General features: G+C 55.4%; 1 protein-coding gene across 2 annotated transcripts in view; it reads left to right on the forward strand.

Moving 5' to 3' along the window:
• Positions 1-23355, forward strand: part of SELENOI (selenoprotein I) — a 52372-nt gene extending 29017 nt beyond the window's left edge. Inside the window, exons 8-10 of one of the 2 annotated variants that reach the window (XM_073673803.1) lie at positions 21653-21833; positions 21905-22087; positions 22392-23355. In XM_073673803.1, the coding sequence (XP_073529904.1) occupies positions 21653-21833; positions 21905-22087; positions 22392-22505 (478 nt within the window). In that variant the 3' untranslated portion in view covers positions 22506-23355. The remainder of the gene's footprint in view (positions 1-21652; positions 21834-21904; positions 22088-22391) is intronic. The other variant, XM_073673804.1, reaches the window with a different exon arrangement.
• Positions 23356-25871: the final 2516 nt, after the last annotated feature.

Consider the following 25871-nt stretch of genomic DNA (forward strand, 5'->3'; position numbering starts at 1 on the left):
ACAGATGCAGGGAAAGGCCCAGGAGAGGCAGCGGACTGCGCAGCATACAGCATGTCACAGGCAGTGAGAACCCTCTCATCTATAGATGCAGGGAAAGGCCCAGGAGAGGCAGTGGACTGCGCAGCATACAGCATGTCACAGGCAGTGAGAACCCTCTCATCTACAGATGAAGGAAAAGGCCCAGGAGAGGCAGCGGACTGCGCAGCATACAGCATGTCACAGGCAGTGAGAACCCTCTCATCTATAGATGCAGAGAAAGGCCCAGGAGAGGCAGCGGACTGCGCAACATACAGCATGTCACAGGCAGTGAGAACTCTCTCATCTACAGATGCAGGGAGAGGCCCAGGAGAGACAGCGGACTGCGCAGCATACAGCATGTCACAGGCAGTGAGAACCCTCTCATCTACAGAAGCAGGGAAAGGCCCAGGAGAGGCAGCGGACTGCGCAGCATACAGCATGTCACAGGCAGTGAGAACCCTCTCATCTACAGATACAGGGAAAGGCCCAGGAGAGGCAGCGGACTGCGCAGCATACAGCATGTCACAGGCAGTGAGAACCCTCTCATCTACAGATACAGGGAAAGGCCCAGGAGAGGCAGCGGACTGCGCAGCATACAGCATGTCACAGGCAGTGAGAACCTTCTCATCTACAGATGCAGGGAAAGGCCCAGGAGAGACAGCGGACTGCGCAGCATACAGCATGTCACAGGCAGTGAGAACCCTCTCATCTACAGATGCAGGGAAAGGCCCAGGAGAGACAGCGGACTGCGCAGCATACAGCATGTCACAGGCAGTGAGAACCCTCTCATCTACAGATGCAGGGAAAGGCCCAGGAGAGGCAGCGGACTGCGCAGCATACAGCATGTCACAGGCAGTGAAAACCCTCTCATCTATAGATGCAGGGAGAGGCCCAGGAGAGGCAGCGGACTGCGCAGCATACAGCATGTCACAGGCAGTGAGAACCCTCCCATCTATAGATGCAGGGAAAGGCCCAGGAGAGACAGCGGACTGCGCAGCATACAGCATGTCACAGGCAATGAGAACCCTCCCATCTATAGATGCAGGGAAAGGCCTAGGAGAGACAGCGGACTGCGCAGCATACAGCATGTCACAGGCAGTGAGAACCCTCCCATCTATAGATGCAGGGAAAGGCCCAGAAGAGGCAGCGGACTGCGCAGCATACAGCATGTCACAGGCATTGAGAACCCTCCCATCTACAGATGCAGGAAAAGGCCCAGGAGAGACAGCGGACTGTTCAGCTTACAGCATGTCACAGGCAGTGAGAACCCTCCCATCTATAGATGCAGGGAAAGGCCCAGGAGTGACAGCGGACTGCGCAGCATACAGCATGTCACAGGCAGTGAGAACCCTCCCATCTATAGATGCAGGGAAAGGCTCAGAAGAGGCAGCGGACTGCGCATCATACAGCATGTCACAGGCAGTGAGAACCCTCCCATCTACAGATGCAGGGAAAGGCCCAGGAGAGACAGCGGACTGCGCAGCATACAGCATGTCACAGGCAATGAGAACCCTCCCATCTATAGATGCAGGGAAAGGCCCAGGAGAGGCAGCGGACTGCGCAGCATACAGCATGTCACAGGCAGTGAGAACCCTCCCATCTATAGATGCAGGGAAAGGCCCAGGAGAGGCAGCGGACTGCGCAGCATACAGCATGTCACAGGCATTGAGACCCCTCCCATCTATAGATGCAGGGAAAGGCCCAGGAGAGGCAGCGGACTGCGCAGCATACAGCATGTCACAGGCAGTGAGAACCCTCCCATCTATAGATGCAGGGAAAGGCCCAGGAGAGGCAGCGGACTGCGCAGCATACAGCATGTCACAGGCATTGAGAACCCTCCCATCTATAGATGCAGGGAAAGGCCCAGGAGAGGCAGCGGACTGCGCAGCATACAGCATGTCACAGGCAGTGAGAACCCTCCCATCTACAGATGCAGGGAAAGGCCCAGGAGAGGCAGCGGACTGCGCAGCATACAGCATGTCACAGGCAGTGAGAAACCTCTCATCTACAGATGCAGGGAAAGGCCCAAGAGAGACAGCAGACTGCGCAGCATACAGCATGTCACAGGCAGTGAGAACCCTCCCATCTATAGATGCAGGGAAAGGCCCAGGAGAGACAGCGGACTGCGCAGCATACAGCATGTCACAGGCAGTGAGAACCCTCCCTTCTACAGATGCAGGAAAAGGCCCAGGAGAGGCAGCGGACTGCGCAGCATACAGCATGTCACAGGCAGTGAGAACCCTCCCATCTATAGATGCAGGGAAAGGCCCAGGAGAGGCAGCGGACTGCGCAGCATACAGCATGTCACAGGCAGTGAGAACCCTCCCATCTACAGATGCAGGAAAAGGCCCAGGAGAGGCAGCGGACTGTGCAGCATACAGCATGTCACAGGCAGTGAGAACCCTCCCATCTATAGATGCAGGGAAAGGCCCAGGAGAGGCAGCGGACTGTGCAGCATACAGCATGTCACAGGCAGTGAGAACCCTCCCATCTATAGATGCAGGGAAAGGCCCAGGAGAGAGAGCGGACTGCGCAGCATACAGCATGTCACAGGCAGTGAGACCCTTCTCATCTACAGATGCAGGGAAAGGCCCAGGAGAGGCAGCGGACTGCGCAGCATACAGCATGTCACAGGCAGTGAGAACTCTCCCATCTATAGATGCAGGGAAAGGCCCAGGAGAGGCAGCGGACTGCGCAGCATACAGCATGTCACAGGCAGTGAGAACCCTCTCATCTACAGATGCAGGGAAAGGCCCAGGAGAGGCAGCGGACTGCGCAGCATACAGCATGTCACAGGCAGTGAGAACCCTCTCATCTATAGATGCAGAGAAAGGCCCAGGAGAGGCAGTGGACTGCGCAGCATACAGCATGTCACAGGCAGTGAGAACCCTCTCATCTACAGATGAAGGAAAAGGCCCAGGAGAGGCAGCGGACTGCGCAGCATACAGCATGTCACAGGCAGTGAGAACCCTCTCATCTATAGATGCAGAGAAAGGCCCAGGAGAGGCAGCGGACTGCGCAGCATACAGCATGTCACAGGCAGTGAGAACCTTCTCATCTACAGATGCAGGGAAAGGCCCAGGAGAGACAGCGGACTGCGCGGCATACAGCATGTCACAGGCAGTGAGAACCCTCCCATCTATAGATGCAGGGAGAGGCCCAGGAGAGGCAGCGGACTGCGCAGCATACAGCATGTCACAGGCAGTGAGAACCCTCTCATCTATAGATGCAGGGAGAGGCCCAGGAGAGGCAGCGGACTGCGCAGCATACAGCAAGTCACAGGCAGTGAGAACCCTCCCATCTACAGATGCAGGGAAAGGCCCAGGAGAGGCAGCGGACTGCGCAGCATACAGCAAGTCACAGGCAGTGAGAACCCTCCCATCTACAGATGCAGGGAAAGGCCCAGGAGAGACAGCGGACTGCGCAGCATACAGCATGTCACAGGCAGTGAGAACCCTCCCATCTACAGATGCAGGGAAAGGCCCAGGAGAGACAGCGGACTGCGCAGCATACAGCATGTCACAGGCAGTGAGAACCCTCCCATCTATAGATGCAGGGAAAGGCCCAGGAGAGGCAGCGGACTGCGCAGCATACAGCATGTCACAGGCAGTGAGAACCCTCCCATCTACAGATGCAGGAAAAGGCCCAGGAGAGGCAGCGGACTGTGCAGCATACAGCATGTCACAGGCAGTGAGAACCCTCCCATCTATAGATGCAGGGAAAGGCCCAGGAGAGGCAGCGGACTGTGCAGCATACAGCATGTCACAGGCAGTGAGAACCCTCCCATCTATAGATGCAGGAAAAGGCCCAAGAGAGAGAGCGGACTGCGCAGCATACAGCATGTCACAGGCAGTGAGACCCTTCTCATCTACAGATGCAGGGAAAGGCCCAGGAGAGGCAGCGGACTGCGCAGCATACAGCATGTCACAGGCAGTGAGAACTCTCCCATCTATAGATGCAGGGAAAGGCCCAGGAGAGGCAGCGGACTGCGCAGCATACAGCATGTCACAGGCAGTGAGAACCCTCTCATCTACAGATGAAGGAAAAGGCCCAGGAGAGGCAGCGGACTGCGCAGCATACAGCATGTCACAGGCAGTGAGAACCCTCTCATCTATAGATGCAGAGAAAGGCCCAGGAGAGGCAGCGGACTGCGCAGCATACAGCATGTCACAGGCAGTGAGAACCCTCCCATCTATAGATGCAGGGAAAGGCCCAGGAGAGACAGCGGACTGCGCAGCATACAGCATGTCACAGGCAGTGAGAACCCTCTCATCTACAGATGCAGGGAGAGGCCCAGGAGAGACAGCGGACTGCGCAGCATACAGCATGTCACAGGCAGTGAGAACCCTCTCATCTACAGAAGCAGGGAAAGGCCCAGGAGAGGCAGCGGACTGCGCAGCATACAGCATGTCACAGGCAGTGAGAACCCTCTCATCTACAGATACAGGGAAAGGCCCAGGAGAGGCAGCGGACTGCGCAGCATACAGCATGTCACAGGCAGTGAGAACCTTCTCATCTACAGATGCAGGGAAAGGCCCAGGAGAGACAGCGGACTGCGCAGCATACAGCATGTCACAGGCAGTGAGAAACCTCTCATCTACAGAAGCAGGGAAAGGCCCAGGAGAGGCAGCGGACTGCGCAGCATACAGCATGTCACAGGCAGTGAGAACCCTCCCATCTATAGATGCAGGGAAAGGCCCAGGAGAGACAGCGGACTGCGCGGCATACAGCATGTCACAGGCAGTGAGAACCTTCTCATCTACAGATGCAGGGAAAGGCCCAGGAGAGACAGCGGACTGCGCGGCATACAGCATGTCACAGGCAGTGAGAAACCTCCCATCTATAGATGCAGGGAGAGGCCCAGGAGAGGCAGCGGACTGCGCAGCATACAGCATGTCACAGGCAGTGAGAACCCTCTCATCTATAGATGCAGGGAGAGGCCCAGGAGAGGCAGCGGACTGCGCAGCATACAGCAAGTCACAGGCAGTGAGAACCCTCCCATCTACAGATGCAGGGAAAGGCCCAGGAGAGACAGCGGACTGCGCAGCATACAGCATGTCACAGGCAGTGAGAACCCTCCCATCTACAGATGCAGGGAAAGGCCCAGGAGAGACAGCGGACTGCGCAGCATACAGCATGTCACAGGCAGTGAGAACCCTCTCATCTACAGATACAGGGAAAGGCCCAGGAGAGGCAGCGGACTGCGCAGCATACAGCATGTCACAGGCAGTGAGAACCTTCTCATCTACAGATGCAGGGAAAGGCCCAGGAGAGGCAGCGGACTGCGCAGCATACAGCATGTCACAGGCAGTGAGAACCTTCTCATCTACAGATACAGGGAAAGGCCCAGGAGAGGCAGCGGACTGCGCAGCATACAGCATGTCACAGGCAGTGAGAACCTTCTCATCTACAGATGCAGGGAAAGGCCCAGGAGAGGCAGCAGACTGCGCAGCATACAGCATGTCACAGGCAGTGAGAACCCTCCCATCTATAGATGCAGGGAAAGGCCCAGGAGAGACAGCGGACTGCGCGGCATACAGCATGTCACAGGCAGTGAGAACCTTCTCATCTACAGATGCAGGGAAAGGCCCAGGAGAGACAGCGGACTGCGCGGCATACAGCATGTCACAGGCAGTGAGAACCTTCTCATCTACAGATGCAGTGAAAGGCCCAGGAGAGACAGCGGACTGCGCGGCATACAGCATGTCACAGGCAGTGAGAACCCTCTCATCTACAGATGCAGGGAAAGGCCCAGGAGAGACAGCGGACTGCGCAGCATACAGCAAGTCACAGGCAGTGAGAACCCTCCCATCTATAGATGCAGGGAGAGGCCCAGGAGAGGCAGCGGACTGCGCAGCATACAGCATGTCACAGGCAGTGAGAACCCTCTCATCTATAGATGCAGGGAGTGGCCCAGGAGAGGCAGCGGACTGCGCAGCATACAGCAAGTCACAGGCAGTGAGAACCCTCCCATCTACAGATGCAGGGAAAAGCCCAGGAGAGACAGCGGACTGCGCAGCATACAGCATGTCACAGGCAGTGAGAACCCTCCCATCTACAGATGCAGGGAAAGGCCCAGGAGAGACAGCGGACTGCGCAGCATACAGCATGTCACAGGCAGTGAGAACCTTCCCATCTATAGATGCAGGGAAAGGCCCAGGAGAGGCAGCGGACTGCGCAGCATACAGCATGTCACAGGCAGTGAGAACCCTCTCATCTACAGATGCAGGGAAAGGCCCAGGAGAGGCAGCGGACTGCGCAGCATACAGCATGTCACAGGCAGTGAGAACCCTCTCATCTATAGATGCAGAGAAAGGCCCAGGAGAGGCAGTGGACTGCGCAGCATACAGCATGTCACAGGCAGTGAGAACCCTCTCATCTACAGATGAAGGAAAAGGCCCAGGAGAGGCAGCGGACTGCGCAGCATACAGCATGTCACAGGCAGTGAGAACCCTCTCATCTATAGATGCAGAGAAAGGCCCAGGAGAGGCAGCGGACTGCGCAACATACAGCATGTCACAGGCAGTGAGAACTCTCTCATCTACAGATGCAGGGAGAGGCCCAGGAGAGACAGCGGACTGCGCAGCATACAGCATGTCACAGGCAGTGAGAACCCTCTCATCTACAGAAGCAGGGAAAGGCCCAGGAGAGGCAGCGGACTGCGCAGCATACAGCATGTCACAGGCAGTGAGAACCCTCTCATCTACAGATACAGGGAAAGGCCCAGGAGAGGCAGCGGACTGCGCAGCATACAGCATGTCACAGGCAGTGAGAACCCTCCCATCTATAGATGCAGGGAAAGGCCCAGGAGAGACAGCGGACTGCGCAGCATACAGCATGTCACAGGCAGTGAGAACCCTCTCATCTACAGATGCAGGGAGAGGCCCAGGAGAGACAGCGGACTGCGCAGCATACAGCATGTCACAGGCAGTGAGAACCCTCTCATCTACAGAAGCAGGGAAAGGCCCAGGAGAGGCAGCGGACTGCGCAGCATACAGCATGTCACAGGCAGTGAGAACCCTCTCATCTACAGATACAGGGAAAGGCCCAGGAGAGGCAGCGGACTGCGCAGCATACAGCATGTCACAGGCAGTGAGAACCTTCTCATCTACAGATGCAGGGAAAGGCCCAGGAGAGACAGCGGACTGCGCAGCATACAGCATGTCACAGGCAGTGAGAAACCTCTCATCTACAGAAGCAGGGAAAGGCCCAGGAGAGGCAGCGGACTGCGCATCATACAGCATGTCACAGGCAGTGAGAACCCTCCCATCTATAGATGCAGGGAAAGGCCCAGGAGAGACAGCGGACTGCGCGGCATACAGCATGTCACAGGCAGTGAGAACCTTCTCATCTACAGATGCAGGGAAAGGCCCAGGAGAGACAGCGGACTGCGCGGCATACAGCATGTCACAGGCAGTGAGAAACCTCCCATCTATAGATGCAGGGAGAGGCCCAGGAGAGGCAGCGGACTGCGCAGCATACAGCATGTCACAGGCAGTGAGAACCCTCTCATCTATAGATGCAGGGAGAGGCCCAGGAGAGGCAGCGGACTGCGCAGCATACAGCAAGTCACAGGCAGTGAGAACCCTCCCATCTACAGATGCAGGGAAAGGCCCAGGAGAGACAGCGGACTGCGCAGCATACAGCATGTCACAGGCAGTGAGAACCCTCCCATCTACAGATGCAGGGAAAGGCCCAGGAGAGACAGCGGACTGCGCAGCATACAGCATGTCACAGGCAGTGAGAACCCTCTCATCTACAGATACAGGGAAAGGCCCAGGAGAGGCAGCGGACTGCGCAGCATACAGCATGTCACAGGCAGTGAGAACCTTCTCATCTACAGATGCAGGGAAAGGCCCAGGAGAGGCAGCGGACTGCGCAGCATACAGCATGTCACAGGCAGTGAGAACCTTCTCATCTACAGATACAGGGAAAGGCCCAGGAGAGGCAGCGGACTGCGCAGCATACAGCATGTCACAGGCAGTGAGAACCTTCTCATCTACAGATGCAGGGAAAGGCCCAGGAGAGGCAGCAGACTGCGCAGCATACAGCATGTCACAGGCAGTGAGAACCCTCCCATCTATAGATGCAGGGAAAGGCCCAGGAGAGACAGCGGACTGCGCGGCATACAGCATGTCACAGGCAGTGAGAACCTTCTCATCTACAGATGCAGGGAAAGGCCCAGGAGAGACAGCGGACTGCGCGGCATACAGCATGTCACAGGCAGTGAGAACCTTCTCATCTACAGATGCAGTGAAAGGCCCAGGAGAGACAGCGGACTGCGCGGCATACAGCATGTCACAGGCAGTGAGAACCCTCTCATCTACAGATGCAGGGAAAGGCCCAGGAGAGACAGCGGACTGCGCAGCATACAGCATGTCACAGGCAGTGAGAACCCTCCCATCTATAGATGCAGGGAGAGGCCCAGGAGAGGCAGCGGACTGCGCAGCATACAGCATGTCACAGGCAGTGAGAACCCTCTCATCTATAGATGCAGGGAGTGGCCCAGGAGAGGCAGCGGACTGCGCAGCATACAGCAAGTCACAGGCAGTGAGAACCCTCCCATCTACAGATGCAGGGAAAAGCCCAGGAGAGACAGCGGACTGCGCAGCATACAGCATGTCACAGGCAGTGAGAACCCTCCCATCTACAGATGCAGGGAAAGGCCCAGGAGAGACAGCGGACTGCGCGGCATACAGCATGTCACAGGCAGTGAGAACCTTCTCATCTACAGATGCAGGGAAAGGCCCAGGAGAGACAGCGGACTGCGCGGCATACAGCATGTCACAGGCAGTGAGAACCTTCTCATCTACAGATGCAGTGAAAGGCCCAGGAGAGACAGCGGACTGCGCGGCATACAGCATGTCACAGGCAGTGAGAACCCTCTCATCTACAGATGCAGGGAAAGGCCCAGGAGAGACAGCGGACTGCGCAGCATACAGCATGTCACAGGCAGTGAGAACCCTCCCATCTATAGATGCAGGGAGAGGCCCAGGAGAGGCAGCGGACTGCGCAGCATACAGCATGTCACAGGCAGTGAGAACCCTCTCATCTATAGATGCAGGGAGTGGCCCAGGAGAGGCAGCGGACTGCGCAGCATACAGCAAGTCACAGGCAGTGAGAACCCTCCCATCTACAGATGCAGGGAAAAGCCCAGGAGAGACAGCGGACTGCGCAGCATACAGCATGTCACAGGCAGTGAGAACCCTCCCATCTACAGATGCAGGGAAAGGCCCAGGAGAGACAGCGGACTGCGCAGCATACAGCATGTCACAGGCAGTGAGAACCTTCCCATCTATAGATGCAGGGAAAGGCCCAGGAGAGGCAGCGGACTGCGCAGCATACAGCATGTCACAGGCAGTGAGAACCCTCTCATCTACAGATGCAGGGAAAGGCCCAGGAGAGGCAGCGGACTGCGCAGCATACAGCATGTCACAGGCAGTGAGAACCCTCTCATCTATAGATGCAGAGAAAGGCCCAGGAGAGGCAGTGGACTGCGCAGCATACAGCATGTCACAGGCAGTGAGAACCCTCTCATCTACAGATGAAGGAAAAGGCCCAGGAGAGGCAGCGGACTGCGCAGCATACAGCATGTCACAGGCAGTGAGAACCCTCTCATCTATAGATGCAGAGAAAGGCACAGGAGAGGCAGCGGACTGCGCAACATACAGCATGTCACAGGCAGTGAGAACTCTCTCATCTACAGATGCAGGGAGAGGCCCAGGAGAGACAGCGGACTGCGCAGCATACAGCATGTCACAGGCAGTGAGAACCCTCTCATCTACAGAAGCAGGGAAAGGCCCAGGAGAGGCAGCGGACTGCGCAGCATACAGCATGTCACAGGCAGTGAGAACCCTCTCATCTACAGATACAGGGAAAGGCCCAGGAGAGGCAGCGGACTGCGCAGCATACAGCATGTCACAGGCAGTGAGAACCCTCTCATCTACAGATACAGGGAAAGGCCCAGGAGAGGCAGCGGACTGCGCAGCATACAGCATGTCACAGGCAGTGAGAACCTTCTCATCTACAGATGCAGGGAAAGGCCCAGGAGAGACAGCGGACTGCGCAGCATACAGCATGTCACAGGCAGTGAGAACCCTCTCATCTACAGATGCAGGGAAAGGCCCAGGAGAGACAGCGGACTGCGCAGCATACAGCATGTCACAGGCAGTGAGAACCCTCTCATCTACAGATGCAGGGAAAGGCCCAGGAGAGGCAGCGGACTGCGCAGCATACAGCATGTCACAGGCAGTGAAAACCCTCTCATCTATAGATGCAGGGAGAGGCCCAGGAGAGGCAGCGGACTGCGCAGCATACAGCATGTCACAGGCAGTGAGAACCCTCCCATCTACAGATGCAGGGAAAGGCCCAGGAGAGACAGCGGACTGCGCAGCATACAGCATGTCACAGGCAATGAGAACCCTCCCATCTATAGATGCAGGGAAAGGCCTAGGAGAGACAGCGGACTGCGCAGCATACAGCATGTCACAGGCAGTGAGAACCCTCCCATCTATAGATGCAGGGAAAGGCCCAGAAGAGGCAGCGGACTGCGCAGCATACAGCATGTCACAGGCATTGAGAACCCTCCCATCTACAGATGCAGGAAAAGGCCCAGGAGAGACAGCGGACTGTTCAGCTTACAGCATGTCACAGGCAGTGAGAACCCTCCCATCTATAGATGCAGGGAAAGGCCCAGGAGTGACAGCGGACTGCGCAGCATACAGCATGTCACAGGCAGTGAGAACCCTCCCATCTATAGATGCAGGGAAAGGCCCAGAAGAGGCAGCGGACTGCGCATCATACAGCATGTCACAGGCAGTGAGAACCCTCCCATCTACAGATGCAGGGAAAGGCCCAGGAGAGACAGCGGACTGCGCAGCATACAGCATGTCACAGGCAATGAGAACCCTCCCATCTATAGATGCAGGGAAAGGCCCAGGAGAGGCAGCGGACTGCGCAGCATACAGCATGTCACAGGCAGTGAGAACCCTCCCATCTATAGATGCAGGGAAAGGCCCAGGAGAGGCAGCGGACTGCGCAGCATACAGCATGTCACAGGCATTGAGACCCCTCCCATCTATAGATGCAGGGAAAGGCCCAGGAGAGGCAGCGGACTGCGCAGCATACAGCATGTCACAGTCAGTGAGAACCCTCCCATCTATAGATGCAGGGAAAGGCCCAGGAGAGGCAGCGGACTGCGCAGCATACAGCATGTCACAGGCATTGAGAACCCTCCCATCTATAGATGCAGGGAAAGGCCCAGGTGAGGCAGCGGACTGCGCAGCATACAGCATGTCACAGGCAGTGAGAACCCTCCCATCTACAGATGCAGGGAAAGGCCCAGGAGAGGCAGCGGACTGCGCAGCATACAGCATGTCACAGGCAGTGAGAAACCTCTCATCTACAGATGCAGGGAAAGGCCCAAGAGAGACAGCAGACTGCGCAGCATACAGCATGTCACAGGCAGTGAGAACCCTCCCATCTATAGATGCAGGGAAAGGCCCAGGAGAGACAGCGGACTGCGCAGCATACAGCATGTCACAGGCAGTGAGAACCCTCCCATCTACAGATGCAGGGAAAGGCCCAGGAGAGACAGCGGACTGCGCAGCATACAGCATGTCACAGGCAGTGAGAACCCTCCCATCTATAGATGCAGGGAAAGGCCCAGGAGAGGCAGCGGACTGTGCAGCATACAGCATGTCACAGGCAGTGAGAACCCTCCCATCTATAGATGCAGGAAAAGGCCCAGGAGAGAGAGCGGACTGCGCAGCATACAGCATGTCACAGGCAGTGAGACCCTTCTCATCTACAGATGCAGGGAAAGGCCCAGGAGAGGCAGCGGACTGCGCAGCATACAGCATGTCACAGGCAGTGAGAACTCTCCCATCTATAGATGCAGGGAAAGGCCCAGGAGAGGCAGCGGACTGCGCAGCATACAGCATGTCACAGGCAGTGAGAACCCTCTCATCTACAGATGAAGGAAAAGGCCCAGGAGAGGCAGCGGACTGCGCAGCATACAGCATGTCACAGGCAGTGAGAACCCTCTCATCTATAGATGCAGAGAAAGGCCCAGGAGAGGCAGCGGACTGCGCAGCATACAGCATGTCACAGGCAGTGAGAACCCTCCCATCTATAGATGCAGGGAAAGGCCCAGGAGAGACAGCGGACTGCGCAGCATACAGCATGTCACAGGCAGTGAGAACCCTCTCATCTACAGATGCAGGGAGAGGCCCAGGAGAGACAGCGGACTGCGCAGCATACAGCATGTCACAGGCAGTGAGAACCCTCTCATCTACAGAAGCAGGGAAAGGCCCAGGAGAGGCAGCGGACTGCGCAGCATACAGCATGTCACAGGCAGTGAGAACCCTCTCATCTACAGATACAGGGAAAGGCCCAGGAGAGGCAGCGGACTGCGCAGCATACAGCATGTCACAGGCAGTGAGAACCTTCTCATCTACAGATGCAGGGAAAGGCCCAGGAGAGACAGCGGACTGCGCAGCATACAGCATGTCACAGGCAGTGAGAAACCTCTCATCTACAGAAGCAGGGAAAGGCCCAGGAGAGGCAGCGGACTGCGCAGCATACAGCATGTCACAGGCAGTGAGAACCCTCCCATCTATAGATGCAGGGAAAGGTCCAGGAGAGACAGCGGACTGCGCGGCATACAGCATGTCACAGGCAGTGAGAACCTTCTCATCTACAGATGCAGGGAAAGGCCCAGGAGAGACAGCGGACTGCGCGGCATACAGCATGTCACAGGCAGTGAGAAACCTCCCATCTATAGATGCAGGGAGAGGCCCAGGAGAGGCAGCGGACTGCGCAGCATACAGCATGTCACAGGCAGTGAGAACCCTCTCATCTATAGATGCAGGGAGAGGCCCAGGAGAGGCAGCGGACTGCGCAGCATACAGCAAGTCACAGGCAGTGAGAACCCTCCCATCTACAGATGCAGGGAAAGGCCCAGGAGAGACAGCGGACTGCGCAGCATACAGCATGTCACAGGCAGTGAGAACCCTCCCATCTACAGATGCAGGGAAAGGCCCAGGAGAGACAGCGGACTGCGCAGCATACAGCATGTCACAGGCAGTGAGAACCCTCTCATCTACAGATACAGGGAAAGGCCCAGGAGAGGCAGCGGACTGCGCAGCATACAGCATGTCACAGGCAGTGAGAACCTTCTCATCTACAGATGCAGGGAAAGGCCCAGGAGAGGCAGCGGACTGCGCAGCATACAGCATGTCACAGGCAGTGAGAACCTTCTCATCTACAGATACAGGGAAAGGCCCAGGAGAGGCAGCGGACTGCGCAGCATACAGCATGTCACAGGCAGTGAGAACCTTCTCATCTACAGATGCAGGGAAAGGCCCAGGAGAGGCAGCAGACTGCGCAGCATACAGCATGTCACAGGCAGTGAGAACCCTCCCATCTATAGATGCAGGGAAAGGCCCAGGAGAGACAGCGGACTGCGCGGCATACAGCATGTCACAGGCAGTGAGAACCTTCTCATCTACAGATGCAGGGAAAGGCCCAGGAGAGACAGCGGACTGCGCGGCATACAGCATGTCACAGGCAGTGAGAACCTTCTCATCTACAGATGCAGTGAAAGGCCCAGGAGAGACAGCGGACTGCGCGGCATACAGCATGTCACAGGCAGTGAGAACCCTCTCATCTACAGATGCAGGGAAAGGCCCAGGAGAGACAGCGGACTGCGCAGCATACAGCAAGTCACAGGCAGTGAGAACCCTCCCATCTATAGATGCAGGGAGAGGCCCAGGAGAGGCAGCGGACTGCGCAGCATACAGCATGTCACAGGCAGTGAGAACCCTCTCATCTATAGATGCAGGGAGTGGCCCAGGAGAGGCAGCGGACTGCGCAGCATACAGCAAGTCACAGGCAGTGAGAACCCTCCCATCTACAGATGCAGGGAAAAGCCCAGGAGAGACAGCGGACTGCGCAGCATACAGCATGTCACAGGCAGTGAGAACCCTCCCATCTACAGATGCAGGGAAAGGCCCAGGAGAGACAGCGGACTGCGCAGCGTACAGCATGTCACAGGCAGTGAGAACCTTCCCATCTATAGATGCAGGGAAAGGCCCAGGAGAGGCAGCGGACTGCGCAGCATACAGCATGTCACAGGCAGTGAGAACCCTCTCATCTACAGATGCAGGGAAAGGCCCAGGAGAGGCAGCGGACTGCGCAGCATACAGCATGTCACAGGCAGTGAGAACCCTCTCATCTATAGATGCAGAGAAAGGCCCAGGAGAGGCAGTGGACTGCGCAGCATACAGCATGTCACAGGCAGTGAGAACCCTCTCATCTATAGATGCAGAGAAAGGCCCAGGAGAGGCAGCGGACTGCGCAGCATACAGCATGTCACAGGCAGTGAGAACCCTCTCATCTATAGATGCAGAGAAAGGCCCAGGAGAGGCAGCGGACTGCGCAACATACAGCATGTCACAGGCAGTGAGAACTCTCTCATCTACAGATGCAGGGAGAGGCCCAGGTGAGACAGCGGACTGCGCAGCATACAGCATGTCACAGGCAGTGAGAACCCTCTCATCTACAGAAGCAGGGAAAGGCCCAGGAGAGGCAGCGGACTGCGCAGCATACAGCATGTCACAGGCAGTGAGAACCCTCTCATCTACAGATACAGGGAAAGGCCCAGGAGAGGCAGCGGACTGCGCAGCATACAGCATGTCACAGGCAGTGAGAACCCTCTCATCTACAGATACAGGGAAAGGCCCAGGAGAGGCAGCGGACTGCGCAGCATACAGCATGTCACAGGCAGTGAGAACCTTCTCATCTACAGATGCAGGGAAAGGCCCAGGAGAGACAGCGGACTGCGCAGCATACAGCATGTCACAGGCAGTGAGAACCCTCTCATCTACAGATGCAGGGAAAGGCCCAGGAGAGACAGCGGACTGCGCAGCATACAGCATGTCACAGGCAGTGAGAACCCTCTCATCTACAGATGCAGGGAAAGGCCCAGGAGAGGCAGCGGACTGCGCAGCATACAGCATGTCACAGGCAGTGAAAACCCTCTCATCTATAGATGCAGGGAGAGGCCCAGGAGAGGCAGCGGACTGCGCAGCATACAGCATGTCACAGGCAGTGAGAACCCTCCCATCTACAGATGCAGGGAAAGGCCCAGGAGAGACAGCGGACTGCGCAGCATACAGCATGTCACAGGCAATGAGAACCCTCCCATCTATAGATGCAGGGAAAGGCCTAGGAGAGACAGCGGACTGCGCAGCATACAGCATGTCACAGGCAGTGATAACCCTCCCATCTATAGATGCAGGGAAAGGCCCAGAAGAGGCAGCGGACTGCGCAGCATACAGCATGTCACAGGCATTGAGAACCCTCCCATCTACAGATGCAGGAAAAGGCCCAGGAGAGACAGCGGACTGTTCAGCTTACAGCATGTCACAGGCAGTGAGAACCCTCCCATCTATAGATGCAGGGAAAGGCCCAGGAGTGACAGCGGACTGCGCAGCATACAGCATGTCACAGGCAGTGAGAACCCTCCCATCTATAGATGCAGGGAAAGGCCCAGAAGAGGCAGCGGACTGCGCATCATACAGCATGTCACAGGCAGTGAGAACCCTCCCATCTACAGATGCAGGGAAAGGCCCAGGAGAGACAGCGGACTGCGCAGCATACAGCATGTCACAGGCAATGAGAACCCTCCCATCTATAGATGCAGGGAAAGGCCCAGGAGAGGCAGCGGACTGCGCAGCATACAGCATGTCACAGGCAGTGAGAACCCTCCCATCTATAGATGCAGGGAAAGGCCCAGGAGAGGCAGCGGACTGCGCAGCATACAGCATGTCACAGGCATTGAGACCCCTCCCATCTATAGATGCAGGGAAAGGCCCAGGAGAGGCAGCGGACTGCGCAGCATACAGCATGTCACAGGCAGTGAGAACCCTCCCATCTATAGATGCAGGGAAAGGCCCAGGAGAGGCAGCGGACTGCGCAGCATACAGCATGTCACAGGCATTGAGAACCCTCCCATCTATAGATGCAGGGAAAGGCCCAGGAGAGGCAGCGGACTGCGCAGCATACAGCATGTCACAGGCAGTGAGAACCCTCCCATCTACAGATGCAGGGAAAGGCCCAGGAGAGGCAGCGGACTGCGCAGCATACAGCATGTCACAGGCAGTGAGAAACCTCTCATCTACAGATGCAGGGAAAGGCCCAAGAGAGACAGCAGACTGCGCAGCATACAGCATGTCACAGGCAGTGAGAACCCTCCCATCTATAGATGCAGGGAAAGGCCCAGGAGAGACAGCGGACTGCGCAGCATACAGCATGTCACAGGCAGTGAGAACCCTCCCTTCTACAGATGCAGGAAAAGGCCCAGGAGAGGCAGCGGACTGCGCAGCATACAGCATGTCACAGGCAGTGAGAACCCTCCCATCTATAGATGCAGGGAAAGGCCCAGGAGAGGCAGCGGACTGCGCAGCATACAGCATGTCACAGGCAGTGAGAACCCTCCCATCTACAGATGCAGGAAAAGGCCCAGGAGAGGCAGCGGACTGTGCAGCATACAGCATGTCACAGGCAGTGAGAACCCTCCCATCTATAGATGCAGGGAAAGGCCCAGGAGAGGCAGCGGACTGTGCAGCATACAGCATGTCACAGGCAGTGAGAACCCTCCCATCTATAGATGCAGGGAAAGGCCCAGGAGAGAGAGCGGACTGCGCAGCATACAGCATGTCACAGGCAGTGAGACCCTTCTCATCTACAGATGCAGGGAAAGGCCCAGGAGAGGCAGCGGACTGCGCAGCATACAGCATGTCACAGGCAGTGAGAACTCTCCCATCTATAGATGCAGGGAAAGGCCCAGGAGAGGCAGCGGACTGCGCAGCATACAGCATGTCACAGGCAGTGAGAACCCTCTCATCTACAGATGCAGGGAAAGGCCCAGGAGAGGCAGCGGACTGCGCAGCATACAGCATGTCACAGGCAGTGAGAACCCTCTCATCTATAGATGCAGAGAAAGGCCCAGGAGAGGCAGTGGACTGCGCAGCATACAGCATGTCACAGGCAGTGAGAACCCTCTCATCTACAGATGAAGGAAAAGGCCCAGGAGAGGCAGCGGACTGCGCAGCATACAGCATGTCACAGGCAGTGAGAACCCTCTCATCTATAGATGCAGAGAAAGGCCCAGGAGAGGCAGCGGACTGCGCAGCATACAGCATGTCACAGGCAGTGAGAACCTTCTCATCTACAGATGCAGGGAAAGGCCCAGGAGAGACAGCGGACTGCGCGGCATACAGCATGTCACAGGCAGTGAGAACCCTCCCATCTATAGATGCAGGGAGAGGCCCAGGAGAGGCAGCGGACTGCGCAGCATACAGCATGTCACAGGCAGTGAGAACCCTCTCATCTATAGATGCAGGGAGAGGCCCAGGAGAGGCAGCGGACTGCGCAGCATACAGCAAGTCACAGGCAGTGAGAACCCTCCCATCTACAGATGCAGGGAAAGGCCCAGGAGAGACAGCGGACTGCGCAGCATACAGCATGTCACAGGCAGTGAGAACCCTCCCATCTACAGATGCAGGGAAAGGCCCAGGAGAGACAGCGGACTGCGCAGCATACAGCATGTCACAGGCAGTGAGAACCCTCTCATCTACAGATACAGGGAAAGGCCCAGGAGAGGCAGCGGACTGCGCAGCATACAGCATGTCACAGGCAGTGAGAACCCTCCCATCTACAGATGCAGGGAAAGTCCCAGGAGAGACAGCGGACTGCGCAGCATACAGCAAGTCACAGGCAGTGAGAACCCTCCCATCTATAGATGCAGGGAAAGGCCCAGGAGAGGCAGCGGACTGCACAGCATACAGCATGTCACTTGCAGTGAGAACCCTCTCATCTACAGATGCAGGGAAAGGCCCAGGAGAGGCAGCGGACTGCGCAGCATACAGCATGTCACAGGCAGTGAGAACCCTCCCATCTACAGATGCAGGGAAAGGCCCAAGAGAGGCAGTGGACTGCGCAGCATACAGCATGTCACAGGCAGTGAGAACCCTCCCATCTACAGATGCAGGAAAAGGCCCAGGAGAGGCAGCGGACTGCGCAGCATACAGCATGTCACAGGCAGTGAGAACCCTCTCATCTCTAGATGCAGAGAAAGGCCCAGGAGAGGCAGCGGACTGCGCAGCATACAGCATGTCACAGGCAGTGAGAACCCTCCCATCTATAGATGCAGGGAAAGGCCCAGGAGAGACAGCGGACTGCACAGCATACAGCATGTCACCGGCAGTGAGAACCCTCCCATCTATAGATGCAGGGAAAGGCCCAGGAGAAACAGCGGACTGCGCAACATACAGCATGTCACAGGCAGTGAGAACCCTCCCATCTACAGATGCAGGGAAAGGCCCAGGAGAGACAGCGGACTGCGCAGCATACAGCAAGTCACAGGCAGTGAGAACCCTCCCATCTATAGATGCAGGGAAAGGCCCAGGAGAGGCAGCGGACTGCACAGCATACAGCATGTCACTGGCAGTGAGAACCCTCTCATCTACAGATGCAGGGAAAGGCAGCGGACTGCGCAGCATACAGCATGTCACTGGCAGTGAGAACCATCTCATCTACAGAAGCAGGGAAAGGCCCAGGAGAGGCAGCGGACTGCGCAGCATACAGCATGTCACAGGCAGTGAGAACCCTCTCATCTACAGATACAGGGAAAGGCCCAGGAGAGGCAGCGGACTGCGCAGCATACAGCATGTCACAGGCAGTGAGAACCTTCTCATCTACAGATGCAGGGAAAGGCCCAGGAGAGACAGCGGACTGCGCAGCATACAGCATGTCACAGGCAGTGAGAAACCTCTCATCTACAGAAGCAGGGAAAGGCCCAGGAGAGGCAGCGGACTGCGCAGCATACAGCATGTCACAGGCAGTGAGAACCCTCCCATCTATAGATGCAGGGAAAGGCCCAGGAGAGACAGCGGACTGCGCGGCATACAGCATGTCACAGGCAGTGAGAACCTTCTCATCTACAGATGCAGGGAAAGGCCCAGGAGAGACAGCGGACTGCGCGGCATACAGCATGTCACAGGCAGTGAGAACCTTCTCATCTACAGATGCAGTGAAAGGCCCAGGAGAGACAGCGGACTGCGCGGCATACAGCATGTCACAGGCAGTGAGAACCCTCCCATCTATAGATGCAGGGAAAGGCCCAGGAGAGGCAGCGGACTGCGCAGCATACAGCAAGTCACAGGCAGTGAGAACCCTCCCATCTACAGATGCAGGGAAAGGCCCAGGAGAGACAGCGGACTGCGCAGCATACAGCATGTCACAGGCAGTGAGAACCCTCCCATCTACAGATGCAGGGAAAGGCCCAGGAGAGACAGCGGACTGCGCAGCATACAGCATGTCACAGGCAGTGAGAACCCTCCCATCTATAGATGCAGGGAAAGGCCCAGGAGAGGCAGCGGACTGCACAGCATACAGCATGTCACTGGCAGTGAGAACCCTCTCATCTACAGATGCAGGGAAAGGCCCAGGAGAGGCAGCGGACTGCGCAGCATACAGCATGTCACTGGCAGTGAGAACCCTCTCATCTACAGAAGCAGGGAAAGGCCCAGGAGAGGCAGCGGACTGCGCAGCATACAGCATGTCACAGGCAGTGAGAACCCTCTCATCTACAGATACAGGGAAAGGCCCAGGAGAGGCAGCGGACTGCGCAGCATACAGCATGTCACAGGCAGTGAGAACCTTCTCATCTACAGATGCAGGGAAAGGCCCAGGAGAGACAGCGGACTGCGCAGCATACAGCATGTCACAGGCAGTGAGAAACCTCTCATCTACAGAAGCAGGGAAAGGCCCAGGAGAGGCAGCGGACTGCGCGGCATACAGCATGTCACAGGCAGTGAGAACCTTCTCATCTACAGATGCAGGGAAAGGCCCAGGAGAGACAGCGGACTGCGCGGCATACAGCATGTCACAGGCAGTGAGAACCTTCGCATCTACAGATGCAGGGAAAGGCCCAGGAGAGACAGCGGACTGCGCGGCATACAGCATGTCACAGGCAGTGAGAACCTTCTCATCTACAGATGCAGTGAAAGGCCCAGGAGAGGCAGCGGACTGCGCAGCATACAGCATGTCACAGGCAGTGAAAACCCTCTCATCTATAGATGCAGGGAAAGGCCCAGGAGAGACAGCGGACTGCGCAGCATACAGCATGTCACAGGCAGTGAGAACCCTCCCATCTACAGATGCAGGGAAAGGCCCAGGAGAGACAGCGGACTGCGCAGCATACAGCTTGTCACAGGCAGTGAAAATCCTCTCATCTATAGATGCAGGGAAAGGCCCAGGAGAGGCAGCGGACTGCGCAGCATACAGCATGTCACAGGCAGTGAAAACCCTCTCATCTATAGATGCAGGGAGAGGCCCAGGAGAGGCAGCGGACTGCGCAGCATACAGCATGTCACAGGCAGTGAGAAACCTCTCATCTATAGATGCAGGGAAAGGCCCAGGAGAGGCAGCGGACTGCGCTGCATACAGCATGTCACAGGCAGTGAGAACCCTCCCATCTACAGATGCAGGGAAAGGCCCAGGAGAGGCAGCGGACTGCGCAGCATACAGCATGTCACAGGCAGTGAGAACCCTCCCATCTACAGATGCAGGGAAAGGCCCAGGAGAGGCAGCGGACTGCGCAGCATACAGCATGTCACAGGCAGTGAGAACCCTCCCCTCTATAGATGCAGGGAAAGGCCCAGGAGAGACAGCGGACTGCGCAGCATACAGCATGTCACAGGCAGTGAAAATCCTCTCATGTATAGATGCAGGGAAAGGCCCAGGAGAGGCAGCGGACTGCGCAGCATACAGCATGTCACAGGCAGTGAGAACCCTCCCATCTACAGATGCAGGGAAAGGCCCAGGAGAGGCAGCGGACTGCGCAGCATACAGCATGTCACAGGCAGTGAGAACCCTCCCCTCTATAGATGCAGGGAAAGGCCCAGGAGAGACAGCGGACTGCGCAGCATACAGCATGTCACAGGCAGTGAAAATCCTCTCATGTATAGATGCAGGGAAAGGCCCAGGAGAGACAGCGGACTGCGCAGCATACAGCGTGTCACAGGCAGTGAGAACCCTCCCATCTACAGATGCAGGGAAAGGCCCAGGAGAGACAGCGGACTGCGCAGCATACAGCATGTCACAGGCAATGAGAACCCTCCCATCTATAGATGCAGGGAAAGGCCCAGGAGAGGCAGCGGACTGCGCAGCATACAGCATGTCACAGGCAATGAGAACCCTCCCATCTATAGATGCAGGGAAAGGCCCAGGAGAGACAGCGGACTGCGCAGCATACAGCATGTCACAGGCAGTGAGAACCCTCCCATCTACAGATGCAGGGAAAGGCCCAGGAGAGACAGCGGACTGCGCAGCATACAGCGTGTCACAGGCAGTGAGAACCCTCCCATCTACAGATGCAGGGAAAGGCCCAGGAGAGACAGCGGACTGCGCAGCATACAGCAAGTCACAGGCAGTGAGAACCCTACAATATACAGCGATGACATGATGTATGGGGGAAGTCTTTGGGTAATTGTTTACTCTGGAGTTGACATGCTGCCTGCTGATGGTTTCCTTGGATGTATTTCACCTTTTATTTCTCGCTGGTCAGGGGCTATCGGAACAACACTCTGAAGCACACAACGCTGTACGAGTTCATGCTGCCGCTCATCTCCCCCGTGCTGCTCTTCATGCTGTCCACGCTGTGGGTTTTCGCCTCGCCCTCTCGCATCCTCGAGGTTCACCCCCGGCTCTTCTACTTCATGGTGGGGACCACCTTTGCTAACATTACGGTAAGTGCCTCCACGCTCCTGCACTTCTCCATCCTTCTCCCACTTTTTATAACCCTGGTGTTCCCTCCTAGTGCCAGCTGATCGTGTGTCAGATGAGCAACACCCGGTGCCAACCTCTCAGCTGGCTCCTCGTTCCCCTGACGCTGGTGGTGATCGTCGTGGTCTCAGGGTTGGCTCCAGATACGGAGGCGCTGCTGCTTGCGGTGTTGACGGTGCTGGTTACCATCGCACACTTACACTACGGAGTAACAGTGGTGAGTAACGTATGCGCCCCTGACCGGGGGGCCACACCCCTGACTGGGGGCCAGGTCCCACAATGCAGTTCTTCAGCTCAGACCACAAAGTGATAAGGACCTCGGCGCAGTTCTTGCACTTTAGTAGAGGCCAGAGATGTACTGGTGCACCATGAGCTCAGACTAGCGGGCTTCGGCCTCAGTACGGGAAGGAAGCACTGACTGCGCCTCAACTGGCAACTTATTTCCTGTAAAAACAATAGGAGTGGGCATATGGAAATCCAACATGCCTGATCTAATCTTTATATTTCTCTCTCTCTCTCAGGTGAACCAGTTGAGTAAACACTTCAACATTTACCCGTTCTCCCTCAAGAAGCCGAGTGCGGACTGACTAGAGGAGGAGGAGAAGATCGGCCTTCAGTCTGCGGAGGTTCTGTAAGACGGAGCAGCACCTTCCGCCAACGTCGTCCATCATCACCCAGGAAAACCGCCGGCGCCGCAGATCTGGTGGGGGGAACCTACAAGACTCTACTGTCCAGAATAATAGACCGACTGAATGTCGCCCCCCCTGGACCGGCCTCGTCCCACCCCCACTATACCTCTTTCTTTACCTTACCCCTTGCTGTCTGGCGTATGAAGCGTTACTGGAGATCTCCTGGGTGCAGAACAAGCCCCCCAATGAAGCAGCGCTGACCAGGACCACACGTCTTGCGTGGGGCACGTGCCGACCCCGCCGGCTGCACTATTTTATTTTTAATCGTTATTTTTATTGATTTTTTGCATAACGGTAACGTTTTAGTTTCTTGTAGTGGTCATGTGATATTACCTCATCCAATCGCTGCACAAAACCTGTCGTACAACGCGTCCTGTGTCTCCTGAACCGTTTCTGTAACTTCCCCTTCCTATCTCCATTCTTCCCGGTACAGCGCCAGGTACTGTGCGTTCTCGTAACGTCACGTCATCTCGTAACGTAAAGTTCTGCAATCCCTAGATCTGCTTGCTGTCAGTGAACGGAAGCTGGTCTTCATTCAGAGCTAGCCTTCAAGATGGGTTCCTGTGCGGGAGGAGTGTCCCTGTTTTTCAGGAGCATTTTACTACTGAGGGAGTCTGAAGGTCTCCTCCACCCCAGAAACCTCAGCGGATGGAGTATTACTGGTTTTGACGTCTTCCACGTGAGCGTATCTCTAGAAAATCTGATTAATAGTGCTGCTGCGGATGGAGTCATGTGACTGCCGCCAGGATGCTCCCCCCCCATGACTGCCGCCAGGATGCCCCCCCCCCCCGCCCATGACTGCAGCCAGGATGCTTCCTCCCCCCCCCCCCATGACTGCAGCCAGGATGCTTCCCCCCCCCCCCATGACTGCCACCAGGATGCTTCCCCCCCCCCCCCCATGACTGCCACCAGGATGCTTCCCCCCCCCCATGACTGCCACCAGGATGCTCCCCCCCCCCATGACTGCCACCAGAATGCTCCTCCCCCCCCATGACTGCCGCCAGAATGCTCCTCCCCCCCATGACTGCCGCCAGGATGCTTCCCCCCCCCATGACTGCAGCCAGGATGCTTCCTCCCCCCCCCCCACCCCCCATGACTGCTGCCAGGATGCTTCCTCCCCCCCCCCCCATGACTGCTGCCAGGATGCCCCTCCCCCCCCCCCCCCATGACTGCCACCAGGATACTCTCCTCCTCCCCCCCCCCCTCAATGACTGTGGTCAATCCATCTCATAGCTGCACAGTCCTGTCTGGTCATGTCACTGGGGTGGGGGTTGTTTGTCTCATATTACTCAGGTCTTACGTTTAAGGGTAGAAGCCCCAGGAGACCGGGCAGGACGCTCCGATTCTGATTTTTATAAATCCAGATTTTTTGGGGGAAAAAAAAAATCCGAAATTGGTCACAAGAAAGTTTCGTCCGCTGCGCCCACCCTCATCCCCGGCCCCTCGTCCCTTTGTCTGGTGCTAACTTTTCTATTGTTGGTTTCCCCGTTTTTGGTGGTGGGAATAGACTTGCATGCCGATTTTTCTTCTTCTTTTACTTTTGTGTTTTTTTATTTTTTAATGTCTGAAACCTTCTTCCCGTGCTTGAATGAAGGGTGTATCTAAAGCCGTCTGTTTCCGGATGGACAGGGTACACTTGGAGGTCCCAAGTGCGCGGTCAAGTGGTATCACGTGTAACGGTGTCGTCGTAATGGCCGCTTTGTCCTTTTTTTGTTTTTTTTTTTACATTTAGCGGGTTGGATTCTGATTTTATACCATGAGATGTAGTTGCCAATTTATATATATATATATTTTTTTTTATTGCCTTCAATTCGTGTCCTCAGATTTCACGCTGAAGACGCTTATTTTATTTATTTTTAATCATGTGAACAAATGTATTTTTTTTTTTTTTTTGGGGGGGGGGGGGGGGGGAGGAGACTTATCTGTTCATGCCATCAGAGTTAATATATAAATCACTGTTGGGACAGTTGGAAATATATAATCGTATAGGATTACTTTATCATCTTGGGTCTGGAAGCTGAAATCACCGGCGATCAGATCTCGGGGAAAGCTAAGTTTTTTCCCTGCAGTGGCCACTACAGGAGAGTTGTGGTACTGCACCAGTCTGCATTGACATGAGTAACCATGCGAGTCCTCCAGAGCCGGACAAACAACCTCTTTTCATATGACTTTGAAATGAAGGATCATTTGGGGCCAGAAAATCAGAATTTGGCTGACGGGTCGTCTCCCCACCCCCTCATCGTCTAATAGCAGGAACATTGGCTCAGGCTTTCTATGACTGGAAGAATAATCTGAATCCGCCCTTGCCCTTACCTGTTTTTTGGGGGGGGGTTTTGTTTTATTTATTTTTTTTTGCAGCTACCCCTAAATTCCCGTGTACGCGCTGCAATGCCAGACTGAGAAGTATTTAAGTATTTTTAGGTTTTGAAAAAAAATCGACGTCAAATGTGAATTATTATTTTTTTTTTTATTTTAGTTTTTTTTTTTTTTTTTGGGGAAAAACTTCTGTAAATATTTGAACGATAAAAAAAAAAAAAAAAAGTCCTGACTTTCTACTGACATAAAATTGTTTTTTTTTTTCTACAGCTTTTAGTTTTCTGGGATTTGACCAAAATGTGTTTTTGGGTTTTTTTTTTTTTTTTTTACTTTTCTAACAAAATTGCAATTTTCCCAGATTTAAAAAAAATCATGTTAAATGTAAAGCCTCAGCTCGGCCTTAAAGCATGAAGCGGAATGGACTGTATGCGGGTCGGGACCAATCCATCCATCGCTCGCTCCCGTGTGCTGCATCGGATGTGCCATATGTGTCTGTGCTCGTGCGAATGTCGATTGGTGTCATTAATATATTCGTTTTTAGATCTTTTTTTTTTTATTATTATTTTTATTTAAATATTTATCTGGTCATTTATGGTCTTTGAACCTGTGTAGGACACTAGTGGGGCTGACTCCTCTTTACCCACAAAACTGAAAATAAAATCTAAGGTTTTCCATTCTCGTGTCATCTATCATCCTGGTGGGGTTTTTTTTTTCCCTCCTTTCTAGAGTATGCCATTTGCAAGAAGATCGAGAAGTGATCATTTGTGAGATGTGCTGGAGACACTTGAGTAACGCACCAGGCTGGTTACAATCCCACTAGGACATTCAGGGTTTTTTTTTTTTTTTCCTTGTTTTCCTCTTGGGGGTAAATGGGAATGAAGCTATTTTTCTTAAGGGAGAAGAATTGGTGGGGTTTCTTGTTTTCCTCCTTTCTAGAGTATGCCATTTGCAAGAAGATCGAGAAGTGATCATTTGTGAGATGTGCTGGAGACACTT

This window comes from Phyllobates terribilis, unplaced genomic scaffold (assembly GCF_046119375.1).
Source record: "Phyllobates terribilis strain yellow unplaced genomic scaffold, ASM4611937v1 Scaffold_3__8_contigs__length_932513732, whole genome shotgun sequence".
NCBI lineage: Eukaryota > Metazoa > Chordata > Amphibia > Anura > Dendrobatidae > Phyllobates > Phyllobates terribilis.